The sequence below is a fragment of the Anser cygnoides genome, chromosome 6, assembly GCF_040182565.1.
Source record: "Anser cygnoides isolate HZ-2024a breed goose chromosome 6, Taihu_goose_T2T_genome, whole genome shotgun sequence".
NCBI lineage: Eukaryota > Metazoa > Chordata > Aves > Anseriformes > Anatidae > Anser > Anser cygnoides.
Genome location: NC_089878.1, coordinates 21,924,684 through 21,949,581, shown reverse-complemented (window position 1 = coordinate 21,949,581; position 24,898 = coordinate 21,924,684). Strand labels below are relative to the sequence as shown.

The 24,898-nt window shown below is 39.1% G+C and overlaps 2 protein-coding genes across 3 annotated transcripts; one reads left to right on the top strand and one right to left on the bottom strand.

Moving 5' to 3' along the window:
• Positions 1-10: 10 nt before the first annotated feature.
• G6PC2 (glucose-6-phosphatase catalytic subunit 2) lies at positions 11-24,898 on the top strand. Of its 2 annotated transcripts, XM_066999553.1 has the most exons (6): positions 11-8,096; positions 10,445-10,559; positions 19,792-19,901; positions 20,716-20,827; positions 21,613-21,728; positions 22,997-24,898. In XM_066999553.1, the coding sequence occupies exons 2-6, from the start codon at positions 10,540-10,542 to the stop codon at positions 23,506-23,508; spliced, it is 870 nt and encodes a 289-aa protein (XP_066855654.1). In that variant the 5' UTR covers positions 11-8,096; positions 10,445-10,539; the 3' UTR covers positions 23,509-24,898. The 2 variants fall into 2 exon arrangements, with proteins under 2 accessions (XP_066855654.1, XP_013026898.2); XM_013171444.3 differs by lacking the exons at positions 11-8,096; positions 10,445-10,559 and adding an exon at positions 15,335-19,465.
• On the bottom strand, positions 11,076-14,566 carry SPC25 (SPC25 component of NDC80 kinetochore complex). The gene is made up of 6 exons (XM_013171456.3): positions 14,261-14,566; positions 14,107-14,172; positions 13,169-13,315; positions 12,937-13,041; positions 12,292-12,390; positions 11,076-11,335 (listed from the first exon to the last, which is right to left on the bottom strand). The coding sequence occupies exons 1-6, from the start codon at positions 14,412-14,414 to the stop codon at positions 11,202-11,204; spliced, it is 705 nt and encodes a 234-aa protein (XP_013026910.1). The 5' UTR covers positions 14,415-14,566; the 3' UTR covers positions 11,076-11,201.

Sequence of the window (24,898 nt, the reverse complement as noted above, 5' to 3'; positions counted from 1 at the left end):
CACTGCCATATTTTCTGGTATTTCTTGGTTGAGACAGTTTGTAACAGTAAGTGTCAGAAGAGCAAGTTCTCTCTATATAAAATAAAAATTAAAATTACTACAAAAAATAAAAATAAGGCATTTTGCTAAGATTTCAAATGTAAAATTTTGAATGTTATCATTTCTGAAATACTAGCTTGAGCCACTTCAGAAAAGCTGTCTTTTTTCAGTATAAGTGGTCAGAGTTTTTTTTAAATAGACATTTGTTTGGATGTTTCAGGTTAGACTGTCAGTCAGTAAAGCACCAACTACTTGCCTCTTCTGGAAGTGAGAGAAGAGGGCCACTGTTGTACAGTGGTTCTCCTAAGAAAAAGCTGTTGATTTTGCCAAGGAACCTACATCTTTCAGACCTCTGCCATTACAGAGTAGACCAAATCTGCTTGCTTATTATATGATAGGATTCTGTGGGTTTTTTTCACTGCTGTTAAGAGGGAGTGGGGTAAAGGCTTATAGGTGCGTGGCTGGGGGGTCGTCTTTTTGTTTTGTTTGTTTGCTTGTTGTTTTTTGGTTGGTTTGGTTTTGGTTTGTTTTTTATACAAAGACTAGTTATGTGTAGCAATGCCTGAGCTGGAATTTCTTTCATGCAGTCACAAAAGTAGAGCTTACAAAATTCCACTGTCAGGCAGCCTCTGGTGCAGCATTAAAACATTATGAGGAATTCCTCAAATGTTGCAACGCATAAATATTCACACAACTTCAGCAGAAAATTAAGGAAATAGTTTTCATAACGCAATTACCAGTTATGTTGGAATCTCCATGTCAGGTGGAAGATTTGTCTCTAGAAGAGAAGTAAACCTGGGGATTTGCATTGTATTTAAAGAACTAATTACTGCAATAGTTAATATGTCTCTATTATAATATATAGAGCAAATCTTGAAGTGCATTTAATACAGCATTTAAATTCTTGTTATTGAAGAGATTTATTAAGAGATGTAATTATTCTTGAGTTTATCCAGTTGTATGTCTAATGTCTTTTGCTTCCTACTCCACGTGTACCCCGCGACTTACATAGTACAGGAAGAGGCAGTGTGTACAGAAAGTGGCTCAGGATAATATAAGAAAGAGCAAGAATTTCTTGGTGTACTGCCTTTAAGTCTGTAAAAGACCCTCTGTACAAGAAACACCATCTCAGAAGGAGAAGCCTCAGAAGGAGGTCAGTGCTGCTTCGGAAGAGCTAAAACCCAGTGGTTGCCCACAGAGAATGCCATTTGAGAGACCAGCACAGTCTCCTGCAGGACAAGAGGTGAGTGGAAGGAATCCAAATGTGTAAAGGTGTTGAGTGGGCAAATTTTGGTGTGATTCAGCTCATCACACTGTGATGGACAGAGCCTGGGAGCTTGCACAGAGGAATTTCCACTCCACACCAGTAGTCCAGGCTCTGATAGCATGGATGGGGGATCGCTGTTTCCCTAATTTATCCTGTTTTTGTGCCCTCTTTGTGCCCTGTTCTGTATGATGCTATTCCTGCCCCTTTCACTTATTTTACACAGCCTACCTTTGTCAGTAGGTTGCCTTCTTAAGTGGATTTCATAGAATAGGACCCTAATTTGTGCTCAGGTTTAGAGGCATCCAGGATGGTTGTAATGTGATATCCACGGTTCCCATGTTTATTTTACTGCGGAGTTTGAAAATGTAAACACACTCAATATTAAAAAGTATAAGAGATATCAAAGGTATATTGGTATGAGTAATATGTGTGAAGCTAGAATGCAAGTTGGGCTAACTGAGGTGTCCAGAAATTCTTGCTGCTGATTTCTCTTCCGTCTGCACTGTAAAATGCAGAGATTGCAGCTCTGTGAAAACTGAATGCTAAGCAGCTGTCCATTAATTTTGGTAATCCAAAACCTATCTGTGCGAGGAAAATGCAGGTTAATTTGCTTTATGCAAATAAGATTATTTTACTTTTACATTTATTTTTTATTAAAACCTATAACCTGCCCTGTGAAGCTTAGCTATGCAAGTGTTAGAGGGGCAGGGGTTGAGCACTTTGCAGATAGATTGATTTCCCCAGACTGCTGCTGCTGGTGCATCAGGGGAGCCACAGGGTTTGCTTTGCTTTGCACAGAGGAAGCAAGTGAGGCTGGCTGTAGGAGGCAACCCATGCTTGTGGACTCCTAGTTCAGTCCTAAAGAAAAATGTGATGGAATCAAGACTGAAATAAAAAAATAAAAAAAGGTCTGAAAAAAATGTTTTAGAACTAGTAGATGAAAAGCACTGAAAGATTACCCTGGAGGTAAACTGGCCCTACTTTCATAAAATTCAGAGTTAATGCACAGTATGAGGGGCTATGGATTGCCACATAAAACAGCCTGCAGAGAGCCCTAAGAAGGTTAGGTATGTTGGCAAAATAAACATATTAAGGTAAGGTTTTCTGGGGAAGAGTAACCCTACAGACACAGAGGGAGTGGGAGAAAGAAATTGAAAAGCAATAGTGATAAGAAAAATTTTGGAATATTAAAAACAGCAAATTGGGTTTGAGCTTGCAGTGTTAGATGTCGCAGGAAAAAACTTCCAGTGCAATTGTGAGGCAATCTGAACCTGTATCATAGAGCCGGGAGATGACACTCTCCTCTGTACAGCTTGAGTTGGTGGTGTTCTCAGTAGCCTTCTTGATTCAGGGTTATCAGAACAGCCATCAGGGGACTGATTAGTACATTTTTTAAAAGGTAAAGCTTCAAACACACTGCTTCTTATCAACAAAATCAAGAAACAGAGGCTTCTCAGTACTGTTTCAGTGGAGATGGGGAAACAGTGTGGAAATGTCATCAGGCAAATACTGTACAGGAAGCTGTTAGACCAGAACTTGCTACATCATTCACATAACCAAGCCACAAATACGGAGCAAGAGGCAACAGTTTTTAGACTGCCATTTAGAATGGATGCGTGTATATTGACTGCACTGATAGTACTCAGATCTTCACTGTGGTATACGTAAAAGGGCTTTGTTTTAGTAATTCTGCCAGAGGATGGTCAGTGACAAATCAGTGTGCCACTTGTTTACAGGTCTTGCCATCTCCAAATCCTAATTTCCAAATTTGAAGCCCAAAACAGGGCTCAGTAATGGATATGCCGTTTGCAAAAACCCAGGAGTGGGAACTAACAGTCACACTTCAGGGTTGCATCAGGCCTGAAAGTAAGAAGTGTCTGTACTCAAATGGGTATTGCAGGTGGTGTCAGTAGTGAGTCCTTGTGAGGGAGCCCTGACTCAGCGCCCGGCCTTAATGACATAGCTACCCAAGAATGAGCTATTTAAATTTCCTAGCATTTGCAAGGGGGAATTGGCTCGTGCATCCTGGGGAATTTTCAGGAAATTATACTCATTCAGAGAGTCTCCTGCATCCCTGAAATAGGATTAGTCTTCAGTCCAGGTCTTGAATGGTGGTCCTCACTGTTACACTTCATACAGTGGAGGGTGAAGTCAGTTCTCCACAAATATATCCTAGGTAAGCTGTAGATTTTGGAATATTCGGTGGTTGATCTTCTAGTATACTCAGTTTCCTTTTGGTGAAGTACATTAGCGCTATATAGGTTTCTTCTTATTGAAGTCAGTGGGCCAGATTCTTCCACCTGTTAAACCTTCTTCTGCAGCTGTACTGCCGTGTGAATGAACAGTGCTTTCCATGTTGTTATTAATTCTGTCCAGGTACCATTTACGCTTATTCCTGACTGATGATCCATTTCATGGAGATCAGTGACTGATATTTTTAGTCCAGAAATAGATCCCTTGTAGAGCCACAGCACAGCACTGCTGCACATCTCATTTACTTACGTGTAGCAGAATCACTTTTTGTCCAAAAATGAAAGAAAACTGACGTGCCAAACTAATCTTTTGTTATTGGTAGCTAATTATTCTGCACTCATGTTCTAGCAAAATGATTGTCTAAACATGGAGCAAATGATTGTGAAGAGTTCTTGTCTTTCAGTAAAGGCAAGTATGGTCAATAGCAGTTCCTAACAGAGGCTTACTTCTAGAACCGATACATATATATGTCTGGTTTTTTAAACGCAGTTTCAGAATAGACTAATTTCAGGCCAATATAAAGCTTGCTTTGAAGAATTTGGTTCAAATTCTGCCTGTGGCCTGCCCTGATCAACTTTTGGGATTTTTTTTTTCCAACAAAATAAAATGACAAGCTGACAGAACAGATTTTTCTTTAAATGACATAACTATTTGTTCTGCTAGGACTTAGTGCGCTTGCCAGGCAATTCATCCAGTGTGTTTATAGACTGCCAGACTCAAAAAGGAGGAAAGAATAGTGCTGAATCTGAGAATGATTTTCTCGGGAATGAGATCAGTACTTTCATTTCATGATCTCTTCACAGACTCCTTAGAGGTGTGCCTAAGTTGAATTTTAACACTCTTGACATATTGGCTGTCCCCATGAACAATGATGAGATATCAGAAGAGTGTCTCTTAAACCCAGTAAGTAAGATATCCAGGAAGAACAGATGCCCTTCTTGCTGAAATTCCCAGCACACTTGTCTGTGACCACTGAGATTGCTGATTGTTAAGCCTTCATAATAATGTGTGTGCTACTCCTGCAACTAGTCCAAGCATCCAGCACAAAACTGAGCCGGGAATTTGGCCTTGGGTATCTAAACAAGTGTCCACACATCTGTCATAAGGAATAAAACAGAGAAATTGCAGAGAAGTTTGTTACAGCTTTGAGAAGAGCTGGCAGGAAATGCTACTGCGGTGCAGAGGATAGGCAGCCTCATTTGGGTGGGACAGATTTGCACGCTGGCCATAAACACACTTATAAATTGATTAGGGCTAGTTATCTAATGGATTTAAAGTCTCACCGGAAGCACTAATGCTCTGAAAAAAACTGCATAACAACCAATATGAACCTGGCTAGAAAACCAGAGTTAGTACTGTGCCAATGCTCTGTTGAGAGATGGAGAAATATATGCAGCTTATTCTGACTCTTTCCAAAATAGGACAGAGTAAGGTTTCCATACAACTGCATGACAACAGCATTTCATGCCATATTTAGGCAACTTCTTGCAATCTCCCCACTTAAAAATCCTAAAATTCAGAGGTGGAATGTGATCCTTCTTTAATTAAAATTGCATCAGTACCCTCCTGTGTCTACTTATCTAGCAACGTTCTGTCTCATTTCTGGGCTCATTTGAAAGATTACCTCCCCTTTTAACACCCATTAATAGTCATTTTAATTACCATTGCTCTCCTAAGTTATCTTTGAAAGAGCTGCTTCCTACTAGAAAGGTTTGCTATTTTATGGTTATATTTGCCTCTCATCTAATTTTAATTTATACTTAAATTTGGCCAAAACATTTAGATGTTACCGTGTCTTGTATTTATATGTGGTTTCTCACTGAACAATCTCCAAGTGAGGTCAGTGTCCGTAGCCGTTATTATATAGGACAACCTAATCCATATGCCAACAACAGAAAAGCATTTACACATCACTAATTGAGATTGCTTAAGAAGTATGTTCAACATTTTGTCCTTTGGGAATGTTGAGGAAGTGATGTCGTGAACTGTGGTACCCCGGGACCAGGCAGATGTAGAAAGCAGCTGGGACTGCTGTCCAGATTAGCAGCAGTTTTCTCATCACATGAGGTTCTTTGAATAGCTGTTCCCCTTTCATTATCACTATCTGTTTTTTTAAGAATTTAATGTTGCCAAATAGAGTATACGAATCATTAAGATTGAGGATAGCTAAGCTTCCATTAGGATAGTATGTACTACTTTTGCAAGTAGTTCAAGCATCCAGCATGAACTGAGCTGTTTGGCGTATGAGAATTCTTATATAAGAACTCAGCTGTGAGATCCAACAGGTATCCACTATGGAGCTTCGAACAATGCTATCTGGAAGAAGAAAAATGTATTGCTAACTGTGACGTTATGAGCTGCCATATGGATAGAATGACTGCTGAATCAAAACAAGATTAGATGCACACTTCTAATGCTTTATATTACAGCCAAATGTAACTTCAGCTCAGACTCTCAAAACTCTATTGCATGGATCCATGGCATCCATCTCCATTTCATAAATGGGGTGATGTAGTAACTCCACAAAAGTCTGGGCCAGTGCTCAAACTTTAACATATTCATTCAAGTCCCAGTGAACAGGCTGATAGATTAGTTTTCTTCTCTTACCTTAGTAAAGTACACTAAGTGCTAGTATTTTAACAAAATGATTGGGCAATCACATCCATTCCTAAGGAAATGTATAGTAACTGCATGTCGTTTCTTAATATTAGAGATGATCATTCAGCATCTTTAAACAGCTTTGGATTCACTAGAAGTCTTTTGTGCGTATAATGACAGTAGTTCCATCTTACAATTATTTCATATTTTATTTGGTGTATTGGATGTGCCGAAGAGTACCTTCCTACACATCCTCGTCTTTATAGGAAATAAAGACTAAAGTTGTTACATAGAGAAGTGGAAGTCACAGAGGAGTCCGGCATGTTTACAGCCAAACTCAAAGTCATGCAAAATCCATCTCATCCTTGCTTTTCTTTTGAACTCAAACACAGTTCAGAATCCCAGAAATACTTTTGGCAGTATCCCTACATTCTCAATACATGGGAACATACCACAGTTGCTTTTCTACTACAGGAAAGCATGCCTTTGTACCTTGGGAATAATTTTGTCCTTACTTCTTTCCAAATCATTGTTAAATTTAGTCAAATATGGTTAAAAGGACTAGCGTTTTGCAGGCTCCCCTCTGTGCTAACCCACTCTGCTGGTTTAAATAGGCTCCTCAAACTTCTCCCAGGATGTAAAGACTTTCCTTGCTGATGAGTCTCTGCTTAATGCCATTACCATAGTAAGTAACAAAGATACTTCATTTGAAAGTCCTCTCTTAGCAAGGGCACAATTACTTGTGCTTGCAGAGGCACAAGAGCAATTGCACAAGAACTTGTTCTGTTCTTAGAAAAAATATTACCCTGCGGTGGATGCCAACAGTAAAGTATCATGGATTGTGTACTGTATATTTTCTGATCAGAGGAATAAGATCAGCACTGTGTGTGACCAGGACTTTTGGAATATTTTCAGGAAGCATGGATATGTTCATTTCATTAGGATTCCTTTTCTCCATTCTGTACTATAATCGCTCCCCTTTCTTCTCTATCCTGTTCTCTTCCTTTATATTCTGGATTTCCTGTTCTGTACCAACCATTACAGACAAGAAATGATAGTGGAGGGAAACTTCAGCAAGACCAGCTGAGGCAAGTAAACCAACTTTCTCACGTAAATTGCATGAACATTAACTGCAAATTTGGTATTCTTGCATCACTGCAATGCCATCAGCAGAGCACTTAGTAAAGGTGGTGCCTACCGTAACACAGTCCCAAGCAGACTATCAGAATCGTGGGCTAACTTTAGAAAAGGCTGGAGCCTAAAATGACAGATAGTTGCTGCAGAGTTGCAGATGACAGCATTGAGGACTGCATGTCAGAAGAGGTTTTCCTCTTCCCATGATTTTATCAGATGGCTTGTCTGCCTTTGCACAAAGTATAGGATAATACAGACCAGTAAGTCATGCTGATAACTGGCGGCTAATGTTGAAAGAATGCAATTATCAATTTGCTGCATTGTCTTTCCATGAATGGGGCTGTGTCAGACATAGAGTGAGACAACTAAGTATCCTTCTTGTTAGCTTCATTTGTAAGATTAGTTGCCTGTTTTTATTTTTAACACGAGATAAGCATTTACTTGGATTGTGCTTTAACTTAGTGAGTACACCACCCACAGGGTTGCCCCTTTATCGCTTCTATATTCTCCTTGCTTAGCCAGAAAGTTGATGTACGTAGTCTGGTCTCCAGTGCCTCGAATCCTTTATGATAATTGCCATTGATGTAAAGTAAATGTAACATGCTTCTAATCAAAACAGTAGCAACAGACAGTTGATATTTGTTCAACAGACCTCTTTCTCTGCCAAGCCAGTTATTCCAGATGAAGCTCTGGTGCAGAAGATACAAAATACTGAAGAACTGAGCCCACGATCCTGTGCTCAGTGCAAAAGAATTCGTTGAGTCAAGCCAAAAAGCATGTTTCCGTGTAGTCACAAAACCAACAGGTGAGTCAATAGCAATTAGCATTGTTCAACATGCTGTGACTGAAAAGGAGGGAAATCGGATTAACACTAATTGTATCTTCCTTCAATGTCTCATTTCAGTGCATATGCACTTTAAAATATACATAATACAAAAAACAGTATGCATTTGTATGATTAAACACTGTTTGTAGCATAGTTACAACTTTTGAATCCAAACTTTTTAATCCAAATTTGAAAATGAGATAGTGTTGCAGCTGTTGCCATTTCAACGGTGTATTAGAATTCAGCAAGCAGGTAAAGGAGAGAACCACAGATCAATGCTCTGCACTGAGAGAGGGTAAACAGTGCAACCATTATCGTACTGTTTTAGCAGTAGCAGCCAAACAGATGATAAACTAGCATAACTGAGGACTGGTGTGGGCTCCCATCCATTAGGAAGATTATAAAGAGCTGAGATATTGCAGTGAAAAGAATGGCACCATTTAAGGAAGAAAAAAAAAAAACAGATCTGTAGGAAATCAGGCCTCATTAGCTCTGCTTCTCCTGGAACAACTTGTTTATGAGTTCAGGATTCTAAAATGTTCTCTGTGTATAATTGTTGGACTGATTATGGGTAACAAGAAGAATGAAGTCTCACTGTCTGGCAATCAAAGCTCTTCCCCCCCACCTTTCAGGCATACAATCCTATTTCAGCAGTAAAGCTTAACATAATTGGGTTGCAACTATTTCTTTCAAAAAGGTAATGATATTACCGTAATTATTTAGTATAATGATATTACCATAATTATTTAGTATAGTTTATTCACACAGTTAAAAAACCATACTGTAATCTGCCTGTGGGACTAGATGATTTATGTATGTATGTGTTTGTTATATCTAGTTCAGCAGGGATTTACAAAGGTTATAAATCACTCATAAATGACTGCATAGTGATTTTACAGTATTATAATGACAGGACTAGTTTAGACAATTCCATGGTACTCAATAAATACACAAAGTTTATTGAAGCATTAAAGATAGCAAGTAATATAAAACAATTGAAATATGGCAGAAAAACAGCTTAACTTCTGTGTCTTTCTTAATTTTCAGAAGTGTAGCCAATACTTGTTCTTTTGCTTTTTAAAATGTCTAGCAACATGCTAGGGTTTATAAAAAGAGGGTTTATAAAAAATGTCAATAAACTCAGCCTAGCCACCTCCACTTTTGCTTGAGTAGGTGTGTAATAAAACTGTTCTGTTAGCCAGAATGACTGTTAAAGTAATTCAATTTTTTTCAAATCTGACCTCCAACTAGCATACAAACAATGATTGTGATTAAATGCAATCTGTACATTACTAATATTTAACATTATTTTGTCTTCCCATTAGTCCTTAAAGTCACAGTGCATTTTCAATATCTAGTAAACTCAATACCCTTTTTTTCCAGATTTTTGCATTACACTGGGAGAGAAATGTGATGAGGTGCTGAGCGTACATGCTGGTCTCTAGCAGCAGTTTTCTCTATGGTCAGCAGTAGCTGCTGGCCAATGCATGGTAGCTAAGTACAGGTAAATGGCCTGAAAGGGAAAGCAACCTTCAGGGTTAGGCAAATTGATTTATGAAAATAAAAAAAGCCTTTTCTGACCTTCACTAAAATAAAATCTATGTCTGCCTTGAGATAAACCTGATCCTGCTAAATAGATAGAGCACTAGCACCAACTGGAGGGAGATATTTAACTGTATGTTATAATCCCTAAACTGCGTTTGCTTTTAAGCTCAAGAGCTTGTCCCATAACCTCTTTGGGATGTTTCAGTTTGTGTGCTATTCTGTACATGGGGGTCCCAATAACTGCATCTGTTGAGTTGGTATTATCCGAGTTGTCCGTATTATTGGAATGAGCTGTCTTGTGCAACTTCCTAACAAACAAAATTCCAAATTGCCAGATTCCCATGCATGAAGTTTTGTACGCACTAAGTGCAATCAGTAAAAGCACAAAGGTTTTAAAATTCAAAGACAAAATTTCAAACATAAAGGCTGTTTCAGGGATGTCACAAGCTAGTTTTTACTTCATATGTTGTAATAAGTGAAGCAATTCTTCTATTGCATACGCTTCTAATTTTTATCTGCTTTTGGAATGCCTAGCTTTTTTCTAGAGGAAGTAAGATCCACATCTGATTTTCCTTGGTCAAACAACAGGTTCATTATTCAAACTCCAAAAGAAGTTGTAAAGGCTTAAATTACACATGATAAACATTTTAAATGTTAAGGCTTGCTTTAGGAATACATGCAGAATAGTTAATAACCAGGCACATCATCTTTTCGAGCAAATAATTCTTAAGCATGAAACTTCCAATGCCGTGGTTGTCACATATTTTATGTTCTGCACACAGCAATCTTGGTAAAGTAACTTCATTAGAAGCAATAAACCAACTACTTATGCCTGGGATGAACATGAAAAGAAGAAATGATGGAGAAATGACAGCAGATGAAAAGAAGAAAAGGGCAGTAAGTCCTTTCTACTTATTACTCAGAGCATGTTTCAGTAATTTTTCTACCCTCTGAAGATGATAGGCAAATCAGATATGCTAGAGTGCATCTAAGCAATATGTACAGCCCTAACAAATAAAAAAAGCTCCCTTTGATAACATGGAAGTGAGGGGGCTGGATCCTGCCTGATGTTTTACTTCCATACAACAGCTGTTAGATATTTGGTAGCACTGTTATGCATTATACAAGCTAGGTGATTTAAAACACAGTTCACGTGAGACTGGGCAATTAAGTGTTATAAGAGTAAGCAGCACCCGATTTAAAGGGTCAAGTCTAACCTATTAAGAAGATAAGGATGAACAGAAATCCTATGTTAACCATGTTTGAAAACTCATGAAATAAAGGCCTCAAATCAAAGTTTAGCTATTTGCTACTGGATCCACGTTTACATATCTGGAGCCATTCAGGTAAGTAGCTGATTACAATGTTGTTCCAAGAATGATCAAAAATGCCTCTAAATGATAGTGGACTAAATCACAGTTTTCATTATTTTTCTTTATTTAAAGATCAGAGTAAGACATTGATAAATAGATACTTACACAATACACAAAGGAAAAATAAGAAGTGTTCTATAGCTAGGAACAGATTTATAACGTAAGTTTAGGCAGACTGTTTATAAGATAAAGCAGTGAAAGCCTTTCTGATGTTGGCAACAAATGCAGAGAAGTTGTTAGTTTCTCTCACTTTCAGCTGGAACTCTGCTATACAATCCAGAGGAGGAGTACAGGAAGTCACTGAAAATGACAAAAATTTAAAAAAATTAGACTATTTACTAAAAATTCAGTATTAGTGGTTTTTCCAGGCTTATGAAATATAATGTAGTCTGCTATCTTGGTATGTTTTAGTTTCTGTCATTATGTTTGAGTAACCTATTAAATCATTTTCTTTCAGTGAAGACAAAGCCTCAAAAGAACATACAATTCTTTTTTGATTTCCAGACCTCCCACTCAGTGCTGTGCTCCTGCTTCAGTTGTTAGAGCAGTTCTCTGCCTGCCTCAAAAACTGAGACACATTCCTAAACGTTTTTGTTGCTCTGCAGGTGGGAAGACTGAAAACTGATGTAGCCCAGCATGTGATAAACTTTTTATTTCAGCCCAATTTAGACTTGAATTAGTAAAAACTGCAGTCTGCTGTGTCCATACACAGAGACATAGATTCTGGAGCATTCTTCTAAAAGCAACTCAGCACAGTACTCAAGTTACTGCCGCTGGTCTTTGTAAAGCTGTCTTTGCTATACAGATCTTGAGTTAAGAGCTGAAAGGCTATCTGCAAAGAGGAATTCTGGATTTCTAGTTTCAATCTTTCTCCTATATCACACAATTGTAGGGAATTAATAGTGGGGAACCAAATTTTTTCTCTCCTATAGGCTTCTCAAGCTGATTGAGATACACCTGTCAACATAGACATTTATTCTTGTGTAAAAGGAAGAGGCAACAAGTATCTGTCCTTGTATCTACTTTGTACCAAACATAGCAGCAAACAGCAACTCAACCCAAACAGAGGAGTGCATGTTTTCATATAAAAAAGAGAAAATTAAGTTATATTAATGCTGCAAAGTTTTTCGTTAATAAATTAGAAGACAAAGATGACAACTGTATTTAGACTCTTCTCTCCCCCCCCCCCTTTTTTTTTCTTCCAAATACAGAGATCAGATTCTGTCTTATTATTTACAAATTTAAAGTCCACGTACCTTCATAATCTCCCTGGTCATTTATGGAAAGGGTAAACACATACGGCTTGTCAGGATCTTTGTGGTCAATATGTCTGAATATAAACTGTAACTGTTCATCTAAAGCAGATATAAACAGAATTCATTAACACTTCGCTTGAAAGTCACAGTGATAAAAAAAATCACAATATTAGATCGTTTTAATAAATGCTTACAATACTTGCAAATTCAGCAAACCTGGTCTCTTTGCAAAACAAATACATTTTAATATACCATCTTCTGCCATTTGAGAAACAATGATAATATCTGAGCTAAGGAGTGGGAATAATTTAAATGGAGTTGGCTATGTTACCAACCATTATCTTCCTCAGATTTGCAGAGACATCTGAACTGCTCTTCAATAACAAAAGCAGCTGTAAGCAAGAGCCACAGTTCAAGGCCAAGACTATGGCTGCTGACCAACCAGCACTCACTGTCAGTGATGACTAGTGTAAGCAAGTGTGTAATTAAGAGAGGAAGATGACTCAATATAATACACTAGTCTACTACCAAGTATGTCCAAGGCAATCTTCAGTTGTGTGAGCTATTATATCCTTAGCTACATAATTCAACATAAACCACATTGTATCGCTGCATATGGAAACTAAGGAAACTACAGGAACTTACCATGAATTCTACGTATTTCCAATCCAAGCCGCTCTTCAAACAACTCTTTAGACTTGCAAAGTCGTTCCACTCTCTCCTTAGCAGCCTTGTTTTTAGAAGATATCACTAGAATTTTAAAAGCCACCAGAAGTACCAAGTAAAAATCAGTGAAGCACAAGAACAAAACGAACAGTAGTAAAGCCCATAAAGAGCAAGCATTAAAAAATTTCCTCCTCTAACTAAAAACTCTCACCTTCCTTTTTCTTCATCAACTCCTCTTTAAGCTCTTGGATACTGTCTGTTAACTCCTTCTTTTGCTCTTCTTCATGGTTTAGGTTAGATTTTATTTCTGTCAAATGTTCTTGATTTTCTGATATGTGTTTATTCTGCTGAAGAATCTCTGAAAGGAAGCAAGAAAATATGAACGTTTACAGCTGATGAATTAGGTTCCCACTAGTTAGCACTCATCCATATAGTTTGAGGTGATTGAATAAAATCTAATAAAGTGCATACTGCAAACATCAAATATCAGGATGAAGTAAAAGTTATTCAGAAGTAAACCTACAAAGTAGGGAGCTCCTCTGATACTATCTGTATCATATGCAGTCTGTTTCTGCTGCCAGACACAATTTACATCTTCAAAGCACAAGGATGGTTAATCTTGTTCAGAGACAAACTGACAAAAAGTATGGAACGGTAACACTGACCGATATTACACATTGCAACTATTTTTACCTGATATTCTGAAATTCAGTTCGGAATTCAGAGTAGTTAATACTAAACTGATAAGCTGACCATATTCTGTTTTTAACGTAGAAGAGGCATAACTAACCTCACAACATTTAACTAACAATTTGCAATGTTTTACTAAGTAATTTATTTTTTCTAGCACAGTCAGCAAGTTCCGGTACTTGGTTGTTTTAAGTGTAATCATTTGTTCATTCTTAAGCACCAAAAACACTACAGAGAAAACTTTTAACAAGTCTTTATCCTTTTGTATCATCAGTGAAATCCTCCAGCAAGCTGCTTTCGACTTGCAGTTTGCATCCTGGAACTGCATGTGTTTGGTTTCTGTTCTATCTTCATTCTGACTTCATAGGTTACCTTTTAAAAGGGAGGTTAAACACGTTATTCAGCTGCATTACGTTAATTTTAGAGATGCTAGAGAGCAAATAAAGCACCATACTGTACCATTTCTATACTCCTGAATTTTATCGATCATCAGGTCCCCCTCTTTCAGCTTCTTGGCCCATTTCTCTGTAAGGACAAGAGACTTCGGTTACCCGAAGAAGCCTGGGGATGGCTTGGAGAACGCGGGGGTGCAAGGACCGCGCAGCCTCCTCACCTGAGAGCACCTTCAGGGACTCCTTGCACGAGTCCCTCAGCGCTAGGGTCTGCTTGAGCTGCTCCGTGCCATAAACGCCCTTCAGCTCGGCCCAGAACTCCTTCATTTCCCTCTCAACGAGCGTTATGTCGTCCTCTGCCTTTACGTTAGACATGGTCACAGGGCAGCGGCTGCGATGACCGGCACGGGGGGTGCTGCCGGCACGGCTCCCCTGCGGGCCGCAGCCGGGCTCCTCCGCCGGCCCGCAGCCGCCTTCAAACGGCCGCCGTCTTCCCGCCCGCCCAGCGGCCGCTCTCCCACTGGCCGCCGCTGTTGCCCGCCTCGCAACAAACCCGCCGCTGATTGGCTCAAGCAGCAGTCGCACGTTAGGAGCCGCCGGGGCGGTAACGGCTGTGAGGGGCCGGCCCCACCTCGCCGCACGGAGCCCGCCCGGGCGGAGCCGCCCCGTCAGGGCTCGCAGAGGGGGTGGTGTAGGGCCGTGAGGCTGTGGGGCTGCTGTCCTTATCCCGCCGCATGTCCCCGGGGAGGCCCAGTCGTGAGGCGTGGGCTGGGGCTCTCCCAAACGGCCTCCAGCTGCCCGAGCCGCCTCAGGTTCGCGGCGCAGCAGCCGGGCCGGCAGCACTGCCCGCCCCCCCCCGCACCCTGGGACACCGCAGGGCTGAGACAGGCAGTAGCTTTGACCCCAGGTGGCAGCCCTCAGCTCGTCAGGGAGGCTGCTCAGCGTTTGTGACCATAGCTAACGAATTGCTAGCTTCAGCTTACTTAATTGTTACTCAGGTGATCTCAGAATAACATAGACTTAATATAGCTTTAAGGATTGCTCTTTGAAACCATTAATTATTCTAATAATTTCCTCAACTACTACTAACGAGGAATGATTAGATGAAGCTGGCTGACCAAGAGAAAGCAGCTGACGCACATTAGCATTTGCCTAAACCTCCCCGGGTCAGCTCAGCCCCAGAGCAGTCTGACCTTTGTTAGGGCAGCATGGGGCTGGTGAGCACTGCTGGAAGGCCTGAAATGTGGAAACAAAGTAAGAGCTTCCTAAATACTTCTCTTCTTAAATATATAATTAAGATATATCTTCTCAGGGGTTCTATTTGGAAAATGTTCATGCCTAAGAAAATGGTTGTCTGCTGTTGTATACAGTGTTTACTTGTGAACTGACTAAATTGCTAGTTAATCCTCATAGCTGGTCCAGTGCCAATGAAAACACCGATGTGGACATCAATGTTATTGTTCAATTAACTAAACATAATGTAGCAGAAAGCTAGGCCCAGTACATAGGCCTCCATTAACAGTGTTTTAGAAAATGTTTACTTTGATGGTTTTTCCTTCCCTTGCAAACACTTGCTTAGCAACATCTGACATGGGTTATGTAACGCTTGCTCTGACGTGTAGGTGTAAAGGAGATGTAAACATTTTGTCCTCCCTTCTGTAGTTCATCAACGTGATTTTTGGTTCTATATTATTACCAAGAATACGCATAGCCTCTGTTTTTACATGTCTTGGAAAATAAACTGAGAAGGTACCAAGAAATTAAAAACTCTTTATGTGAACAGATACGATTGTAAAGGGTTATGCATTGCACAAAGAGCTCATTTGCTCGTGTAAAGACCAAGCAGTGGTTTTGGATTGTGTAAAGACCACAAACAAGTCAAAAGCTTTGATTAAAAACTTAATTGCACACATTTCCTGACTATTTTATACAGATCACTAGCTTTTGTTACATTTCCACTTGCTTAAATACAGCAAATAGTTTTATTTCTTATATATCTCAAGTGACTTAAAAAGACTAGGTGTATTACAGATACGTCATGCAGTGCTTTGTGTAGAAAAGCAGGGAGTAAAAGCCTATTGAGGAAGTAGTTCTCCACTGCTGGAGTTGAAACAAGTTCTTAAACACAGTATTTCCACATGCATTTCTCCATCTTTTCTTTGCTGGTCGCTGGAGCTAAAAAGAGCTTTAGTATCAGACTTTTATAGGTTGCCGAACATCACATGCAGGACAGCAGATGACTCACATCAGCTGTTGATTGCCTGCGGGATGAGGCAGGACTGAGAGTGCTTCCAGGCACGATGAGAACATCGCCTAAACTGTCTCTCTCACAGAAACCTTCTCACCTGTTCCAAAAACTTCCTTCTTGCTGTTTTTGTCAATTGTGGATTTATTTATTTTTAAAATATTTTTTGTAAACATGACTGTATATCTAAGATGTATATGCTGCTGAAACAGGCAGAAGGAATAGGAGAAAATTAAAGCTTATGTTTGCTGTTAGCTGTTAACAGCATAATTCTGTCTTGATTATGTCTAAGGTGCTTATTTGTCTGTCTAAGCAGAAAGATAATTAGCAGCGTATGAATCAGCAGCAAAATATTTGCAATGAAAATTAATATCAGGACATTGGTATTAAAAGAGGTTACTTTACTGAGGTGTTGCCAAGACATGCCTTCCAACGTTATATCAGTCACGTTTTTGTGGCGCCAAGGTGTGCCCGAATGGTTCCGTCTGAGAAGGAGGGTTTAGCCTGAGTGGACGCAGCACTGTCCCGGTGCTGATCAGGGGTGGACATTTTAATACTCAGAAATAATGCAAACATGCAAAAAAAGTTATTGAAATGGTCCTGCACGTCTTGTACAGGAGAGGCAGTTTTTTCTGATACTGCTAAATAACAATGGCATTCAAGACAGACTGGAAGGTGACCTCTTTTATTAGCTAGCGCTCTCTCGTGAGGACGTTATGTTGTATCTTGATGGAAACTTATTGCAAAATATTTTTCATAATAGAGCAATAATTATTTATTTACCTTATTACAGTTGCTGTCTTAAATAAGTACTGTAAATAAGATGGCTGTTACTCAGCCACCAACTTGACATTTACATGAATACTTAGAGCTAATTATTCATAAACTAGACTGAAAAGCAGATGAAAGCTTCACATTCTCCACTTCTCTTACACACTAAACCCAGATATGTACAAAAGAGTGATTTTTATTGTTGTTGTTATAAATTCTACTGATCTTTAATGGAGAGATGCTTTAAATTTGTAGCAAAGGGGTGTTTCCTCTGGTATTAACATGTAAAAAGCTATTTGGGAAAGATGTTTCTGAACAAATCATTTCTTGGGAAAGTTAGTTTCCACCAGATCACTTGCATGGTAGTCCCCATCCTGGGCACCCTGAAGAGCTCTAAGCTGTAGGGCTTGGCAAGAGACAAACCTCCCCAAAGATTTGCAGCTAGAAAGCTTGGAAATATGTATGGTGAAGTATCCGGAAATTTTGTTTTTAAGAAGGTTTTCTCTGAAATCAAGGGACACGTATTGAAGTGGATATTCAATTAATGTACGGAAAAGTATTTTAGTAGTTATTTCAGAAACATTCCATAGAATTTTAAATCCTTCTTTTAACTTTAAGGTCTTCTATGTGGCTTGATGCAAGTGATAGCAATAAACAGTACAGGATTTACATCTGCTAAGATGTTTCTAAAAGCAGACTATTAATAGCTAGGTAAAGGTGAGACTGTGTCAGAAGAGAGGTCTCCTAAGTCCATTCAATTATCACACCTTATTTGTTGATTCTGCTTTGTGTTTCTGCGTGACTTCCCTGACTACACATCATCAAGCTGCGTTAAGCCGTTAAGTCTCTCCTCAGCAAAGGTGGTGAGGCAGTCCGCATCTCTGTCGGTGCGGCTTGTGCTGTTTAGCCTGGGTGCCGTGCAGAAAGTGGCAGGGACATGCTTGGAGACCATACACAGCTGCTTTTGTTTTCTGATTGTGGTTGTTTCAGAAGCACAGGTTACCTTTAATGGAAGATAGGCCTGAATATTAGAGCCAGGTACAGAACTCAACTTCTTCCCTTGCATAGGACTGCCTGTCAGACAATGGTATCGTCAGGCTTTTGGCATCCGTTTAGTCTCTGGGAAAATCGTTTCTTATGTAGCCACCTCACAGGTGAACACAATCTTTTCCTATGCTGAAGTTATTAATATTAAAGCTGCTAGGTTTGACGCACTAATACGTTATTTGCTGTGTACTTTTAAAATCCCGGTGTCTGGAAGAATCTCCACCTCCTCTTGGTCATTCATCCAGAGGAAGCCAAAGGCTTCCATTGGAAGAACTACAGGAAAACACTCCCAGCCACCCATCTGGCAAAACAGGTCTTGTTTCTGCTGGGCTGGGCACCAAGAAGGGGGCTGCAGTAGGTCAGGCTTCAGCTCCTCCTGGCAGAGGTGTGCAGCACCCCCATGGTGTAAGCAACATGCAAGGCTGGTGATGCTGAGTGAGATGATTCTGAGACTAAGCTTCATCTGCAGTGTGCCCTGATTAACGTGGCCTCTTGTACAAAGGAAACAGTTGCTTTTTTGTGCTTTGAGAAAACTGCTGCTTTAAGAGTGAATCTAGTGTCCAACAGAATCATTAATGTATGGATGATGGCTGTATTTTCCATGACTGAAAACGTGTTGTGCACAAACAGTATGGTCGCCAAATTCAGTTTCAAACTGAAATGAACGGCTTTAATGACAGTTCTGCAGAGACCAATCATTTGTGTATTCTTTCTATCCTTTATAGAGGCAACACTTAATGAAGTATACACACTACTAATGTCCATACTGCAGAGAAATGAACTGTGAAAAAATTCAAGCAAACATGTTCCAACTGTTCATAGAAAGGATTGCATAAGTCACACATTGTGTTTCCACAAAACTTTCCCCACAATTTGCTGCTGATCAGCATGTACTTCACTTAGTTTCCTCCAATTAAAATTTGCAAACAGAAAAGCTTTCCAGTGCTAACAGACTCGTGCTTTCCTGGAGATTTGGAGCCACGTGTTCCAGGAATGGCTGGGTACACCCCACCGATACAATATAAAGGCAACGTCAATCACCTTCTCTCACTTTTTAATAGCTCCCTTCCATGGTTCTCATTCTCCCTAGAAACTTAAGATTAAAGGAACTTTGCTATATTTCAAGTACAGTCTAGCCAATTAAGATGGATCTCCTTCATAGCAATGGCGTGCTTATCATTCAGCATTTACAGAAGGACTACAGGGCTTACCAGGATTTCCTTAATTTCATGTCACATGTTGGAGATCCTCGTAATATATTCTCAATTTACTTTCCTCTCTGGTTTCAACTCAACCAAGTGGTTGGTACTAAAATGATATGGGTGGCTGTCATTGGTGATTGGTTCAACCTCATATTTAAATGGTAAGAAGTCATGTTTATTGTAAAATTTGCTATTTCTAATGATGGTTACTGTATGTTCCTCAAGTTTAGAAAACATTCTGCAAATGGTGTAATGGTAGACTTTCTCTGTACTTATAAACTAGGAATTCACGCTGAAGTTATTTAAGATGTGTTTGAAATTAAATTTTGATAAGACAAGAAGAACCTATAGCACTGTTATGGAATAATTTTGGCAGTATAGCTCGTCATATTCATTGTAAGTTTATTTATCATGCTTTGTGGAGGTGTTCTTATATAAAAATATTTTTATTGCATCTTTGCTTCATTTTACTTTATTTTTTTATTAGGATTTTATTTGGTCATCGTCCTTACTGGTGGGTGCACGAAACAGTGATTTATCCCAATCAGTCAAGCCCATGTCTTGAACAGTTTCCTATAACATGTGAAACTGGACCAGGTAAGGAATGTTGGAGATCACATTGATACATTTAATACAGTGTTTTCTGGAGGGGGGAAAGGATGTGACTTATGATGATTTTGTATGATGTAGAAATTTTGAGGTGGCCTATGCATATGTAACTTGTACATTGTATGCTACAGCCCTGAGGGGGGTTCCAGTGCTTATAGAAGCAAGATGTCAGAATAACAGCTCAGGTTTCAGCATAAGTATTTGTTAAATTAGGCTTGTGGTGCTCAAATTGATGGGGGTGTATTTAACAACAAGTAGCTGAGGTATGCCATAACTTGAGGAATATGATAGAAATACAGTAGTTTGACACATTCCCTGTAAGTATGTTCCTGCAGGAGAAATACATATTACTCTAATTTGTCATCCCATATTTTTTAATCTTCTCTGACCCTTTGGGGAAAAATAATGGGCAACTAAATCTGTACAAATATGACAACGTTGTAAATACATCAGTATTCAACTAACAACTAGATGCTCTATTTTTTAAATCATAATCAAAGTCTAAGTCATGGAAAAATACTATGCTTTCTGGTCAAGATACCAGCTCACCCCAATATGGGTAAGCTGTTACCTACTTGATTTCTGGCAAATATTCTGGACTCTGTATAGATGAGTCTTCTGAAAAATTAAGAAATTAAACTTTTGAGATGTAACTGACAACATCGTTTGAGGCTTTGTTAACCTTCCCCCCCCCCCCCCCCCAAATGATTAGATGCCCGAGTAACTGACAATGGGTATTTTCTTTATGCCAAAGTTATAGTTGTCATTTTTAGCTTGAACTTTTCCTTTTTGTTTTTATTAGGAAGCCCATCTGGGCATGCCATGGGATCATCCTGCGTCTGGTATGTGATGGTAACAGCAGCACTTAGCTACACAGTAAGGTGGAAGGATAAATCAGCAGTTGCCCTTCACAGGTTAGCATCTCTCTGTTATTGTAATTCAATCTGATGTTTATTTGCATGTTATGTTTTTAATGGGCTTATTTTAACCACATATTCAGTCAGTTTTATCTAGTTTGTAAAAACAAGCAAACAAACAAAAAAACTTTATTATGATTTACTTCAACTGAAGTCAAAGAATATGAAGAAGATTTGTGCATTTCTGTATGTTGGTGTTTATTAACTTATGGTTATTGCATTGCAGTATCTGTGAATCAGCTTCTATTAAAGACTGTCAGGTCTTTTGTGTCAGATATTTTGAATTATATTAAATGTTTTAACATGTTTTATCTTCTGGTTAGTACATAAATTTACTGCTTTGATCATAGTCATTCTTGATCCATTTTAAAGCAAACACGTAATACTGGCAGAGTTCAGTGTACCATGTTATTCGGCTCTGTGGGAAAGCCTTTTAATTACTTTGATGGTTGTACTTTCCAAGCTTTATGAGGTTGTTCCCGTGTTATGTGAATTTTGTCACCAAATTAATAATCTTTTGTGTTTAAGTATTCTGTCATGATGCTAAATATGTTCAAGGTACTAGTGCTAATTTAACTTGCCACTGATGCCTTTCATCACTGGATGTAGCTGCAAGAATAACCTCTCTCGCTAGTATTTTAGTACTGACTTTACTCTTTGAGCCTATGATTCTAAACTTTTCCACTTGTAAACCTGTGCTTGGGAAAAATAGGAGCCCAGGCCTGTTGTAAATTACTATGTGAAATATCTTAATTTTTAAGCATCTTCCTTTTCCCTTTCAGACTGACGTGGTCATTGCTCTGGAGTATTTTTTGGATTATCCAGATCAGTGTGTGCATCTCAAGAGTATTCATAGCAACACATTTCCCTCATCAAGTTATTCTCGGAGTATTTGCTGGTAATGTTGCTAATTTTACTATTTTTTTCATTATATATGCAAAATCCTAACATCCTGAAGTACGATAAGTTAAAGAGATTTTCAGTAGTGCTACTCAACTTGCAGCTGCCGTGGTGCTCTGCACTCTCTGGAAGATCAAGGTTTGCTGACAGTCTGTCTTGTAATTGCCTTCCGTACTTGCAAGGCAGTATGTTTCTGATGTCTGTGACTCACACAGGAAGTGAGCTCTGCTCCAGATGACAGCCAACTCCGACTGCATTATTGCCACAGGCAATACACTATGCAGTGTATACTAATACAGGCTAGCACTATAGCTTTTGTACTGGCTACATCTGATCTTATCTTTGCTGCCTGTGTGGAAGGTAGCTGAGAGGAAATGGCTCCTATATGGCTCTACTTTCCTCTCAGGAGGAATCTATTTGCTGCTGTTCATTTCAAGGGGGGGTCCGGGGCAAACCAGTATGTATGCAGTGTGGCCAAATGTTGGGCCAGAGATCTGGGGCTAAAGTGAGAAAAAGCTAAGTCAGCAGTACAAACTCCCCAGGGGGATTTAGGAAGATTAAGTATGTTGGGGTGGTGTTTGGTTTTTTTTGTTTTGTTTTGTTTTTTTTTCTGAGTTATTTGTGTGTTTCAAATTGGTATCTAGCATGGTCAAATGATGAACGCTTTAGTATCTCTCAGATCTTGAGGAGGGTGACCAGAGCATGGAGTAGGGGCTGCCTGCTCCCATTCTCTTTAACGTATGCAGAGAAGGCTGTGCAGCACTGATAACAGCTTGCAGTCCAGCTGTCCCTTTTCACAACCAGGATAAAATGAATAAGAAAGAGGATAGTTGCATTCTGTGCCTTTTCATTCAACGCTCAAAGCCTGTGTGGGAACTGGTATTGAAAGCTGCATTGATGAGGCCAGCCTTTGGGTGGAGGACTCTTCTAGAAAAGGAGTGTTCTAGTTTACATCCCATATTTGATAGGTTGTCATCTGGGAGATACAGTCAAGCCTAAGGCATGGCTCAGATTTAAAAAAAAAAAATGCAGTATTTGGCATTTAATGTTTTTTCTTTTTCAAATTATCAGGTATGAGTGGGAGACTGTGTGTGTGTGTACCACAGGACTGGTAAATTCTGTGTGTATATATGTTTATATTTATATGTATGTATATTTGCATATATGTATATTTTGTCTTCAAAAGTCAAATTCTACAGGGCAGTGTAAAAAGTGCTTCTTCAACACGTGTGTTGTTCCCTGTAACGCTGACTTTCTAATCCACAGGCATTCTTGTGGCAGAAGCATTTGAGCATGCCCCTGCTATTCAGACAGCAAGCTTGAGAATGTACATGAAGACAAACTTGTTTCTTTTCATCTTTGCCCTTGGGTTTTATCTAGTCCTCAAGCTTCTTGATATTGACTTGCTATGGTCTGTTCCAAAGGCCAAGAAGTGGTGTGCCAATCCAGACTGGATAAACATCGACACTACACCATTTGCTGGACTGGTGAGGAATTTAGGTGCACTCTTTGGCTTAGGTCTTGGTATTAATTCTGAAATGTTTATCGCAAGCTGTAAAGGTAAAAATAGCTGTAAGATAAGTTTCCGCATATTGTGTATAGCTGCTTCTTTAGCAACACTGCAGCTGTATAATGTTGTTAAGATACCTACTCATATTGAGTGTTTGTTCTACATTCTCTCTTTTTGTAAGAGCGCAGCTATGCCTCTGACTGTAGTTGCCTTGGTTCCGTACTGTGTCCACTCATTAATGAGGACAACTGAAAAGAAACTTAATTAGATAAGGTTTTGAAATGGTTGGCAATGTAAGGATGGATGTGAGCTGTTCAAAAACTCTCTGCAAAGACAGTTCTGCTAACTCGTTTTAACCAAGGGAGATGCCACTGCATCTTTGATGTGCTCCTGGTAAGTAGCCAGTGTATCTAACATCTGCATGTTCAGGAGTGACTTCGGCAGCTCAAAAACATTAAGTAGTTGCTGACTTTATTCCTAGAAATATTGCAATGAAGGATACTGCAGTATGGTTTTCTAACAATACTCCGAGTCATGCTGAAGTTTTAAAGTATAACTGAATAGTTTTGTTTAGCTACTTGGTGGTCTTTTAGTTCTGTCCACAAACTAGACGGTGCTTCAGTTGTATATAGTGATATTCAATATTTAATTTTATATAGAGATATTGTGCCCTAAACTACTAGCTAAGGGTGTGACAGTATTACACCACCTACAGCTGTACAGCTGGCCCTATGCACTGTGAAAAGGCCAACATAATTATAAGAAAAGCTTTCTACATGTTTAACTTATTGAGCTTCCTGAGCAAAACAGCTTCTGATTAAGCCAGATGAGGAAAAACATTTAAATTTGTCTCAGTTAGACTCTGTAGAATATATCATTGCATTACTGTGATTTTGTCATTTTTACTTTTTAAAAATGTCGTACAAATCATGAATGCTAATGATTACACCTTTGATGTTGAAAATGCATGCATATGATGTAGAAAATACTTAAGTCCTCTACTACACGGAGCAACAAATGAAGAAAGTTATCAGTCACGAAATTATCTTGGCCTGTTCCCTCAAGATTGTTGTTCGTGCTTCTGTACTGCAAAGGTAAATTAGTCTAATTCTCTCGGTTCGAGAGTCACAAGCCTGAATCGGTTAGTGGTTGTGTAAATCCAGAAAATGAAATGGCAGAGTAAATCATTGCAAGTTTATATTCTTGTATGCTTAGTTTATTTAAGCACAGAAGTAACCAATATTTTAAATATGTTTGTTATATAAAACCAATGCTCTAAATATATACATGGTCAGATACTTTCCCTTTTTATTCTTTATTTAGCACCTGTTGTTGCATATTCCCTTTCAGTGCACAATCTCTAAGCACTACTTTCCTTATAGTACTGAGTATACGTGCAACGTAAGGTTATAATATGGGTAATTAGGGCTGTCTATGTGCTATCTGATAAGAACAAGGCTTAGAAGATGTAAGCATACTATTGCTTTTGGACTTCCAATTAGTGGGGAGATGACAGAAATTTGAAGAATCTTATTCAATTAGGAAAACAAGGTGAATAATTTTGAGTTGGCCCTTGGGAATGCACATGATACAAATTACAGAAGCAAACATAGAATCATTTAGGTTGGAAACGACCTCTAAGATCATCTAGTCCAATC

Coding starts and splice junctions, on each gene's coding strand:
- G6PC2 (XM_013171444.3), top strand. CDS start 19,248: ATGGATCTCCTTCATAGCAATGGCGTGCTTATCATTCAGCATTTACAG. Junction 19,466..19,791: donor TTCAACCTCATATTTAAATG/GTAAGAAGTCAT, acceptor TTTTTTTATTAG/GATTTTATTTGGTCATCGTC. Junction 19,902..20,715: donor AACATGTGAAACTGGACCAG/GTAAGGAATGTT, acceptor TGTTTTTATTAG/GAAGCCCATCTGGGCATGCC.
- SPC25 (XM_013171456.3), bottom strand. CDS start 14,414: ATGTCTAACGTAAAGGCAGAGGACGACATAACGCTCGTTGAGAGGGAA. Junction 14,173..14,260: donor GTCCCTGAAGGTGCTCTCAG/GTGAGGAGGCTG, acceptor TTGTCCTTACAG/AGAAATGGGCCAAGAAGCTG. Junction 13,042..13,168: donor GTTGATGAAGAAAAAGGAAG/GTGAGAGTTTTT, acceptor TTAAAATTCTAG/TGATATCTTCTAAAAACAAG.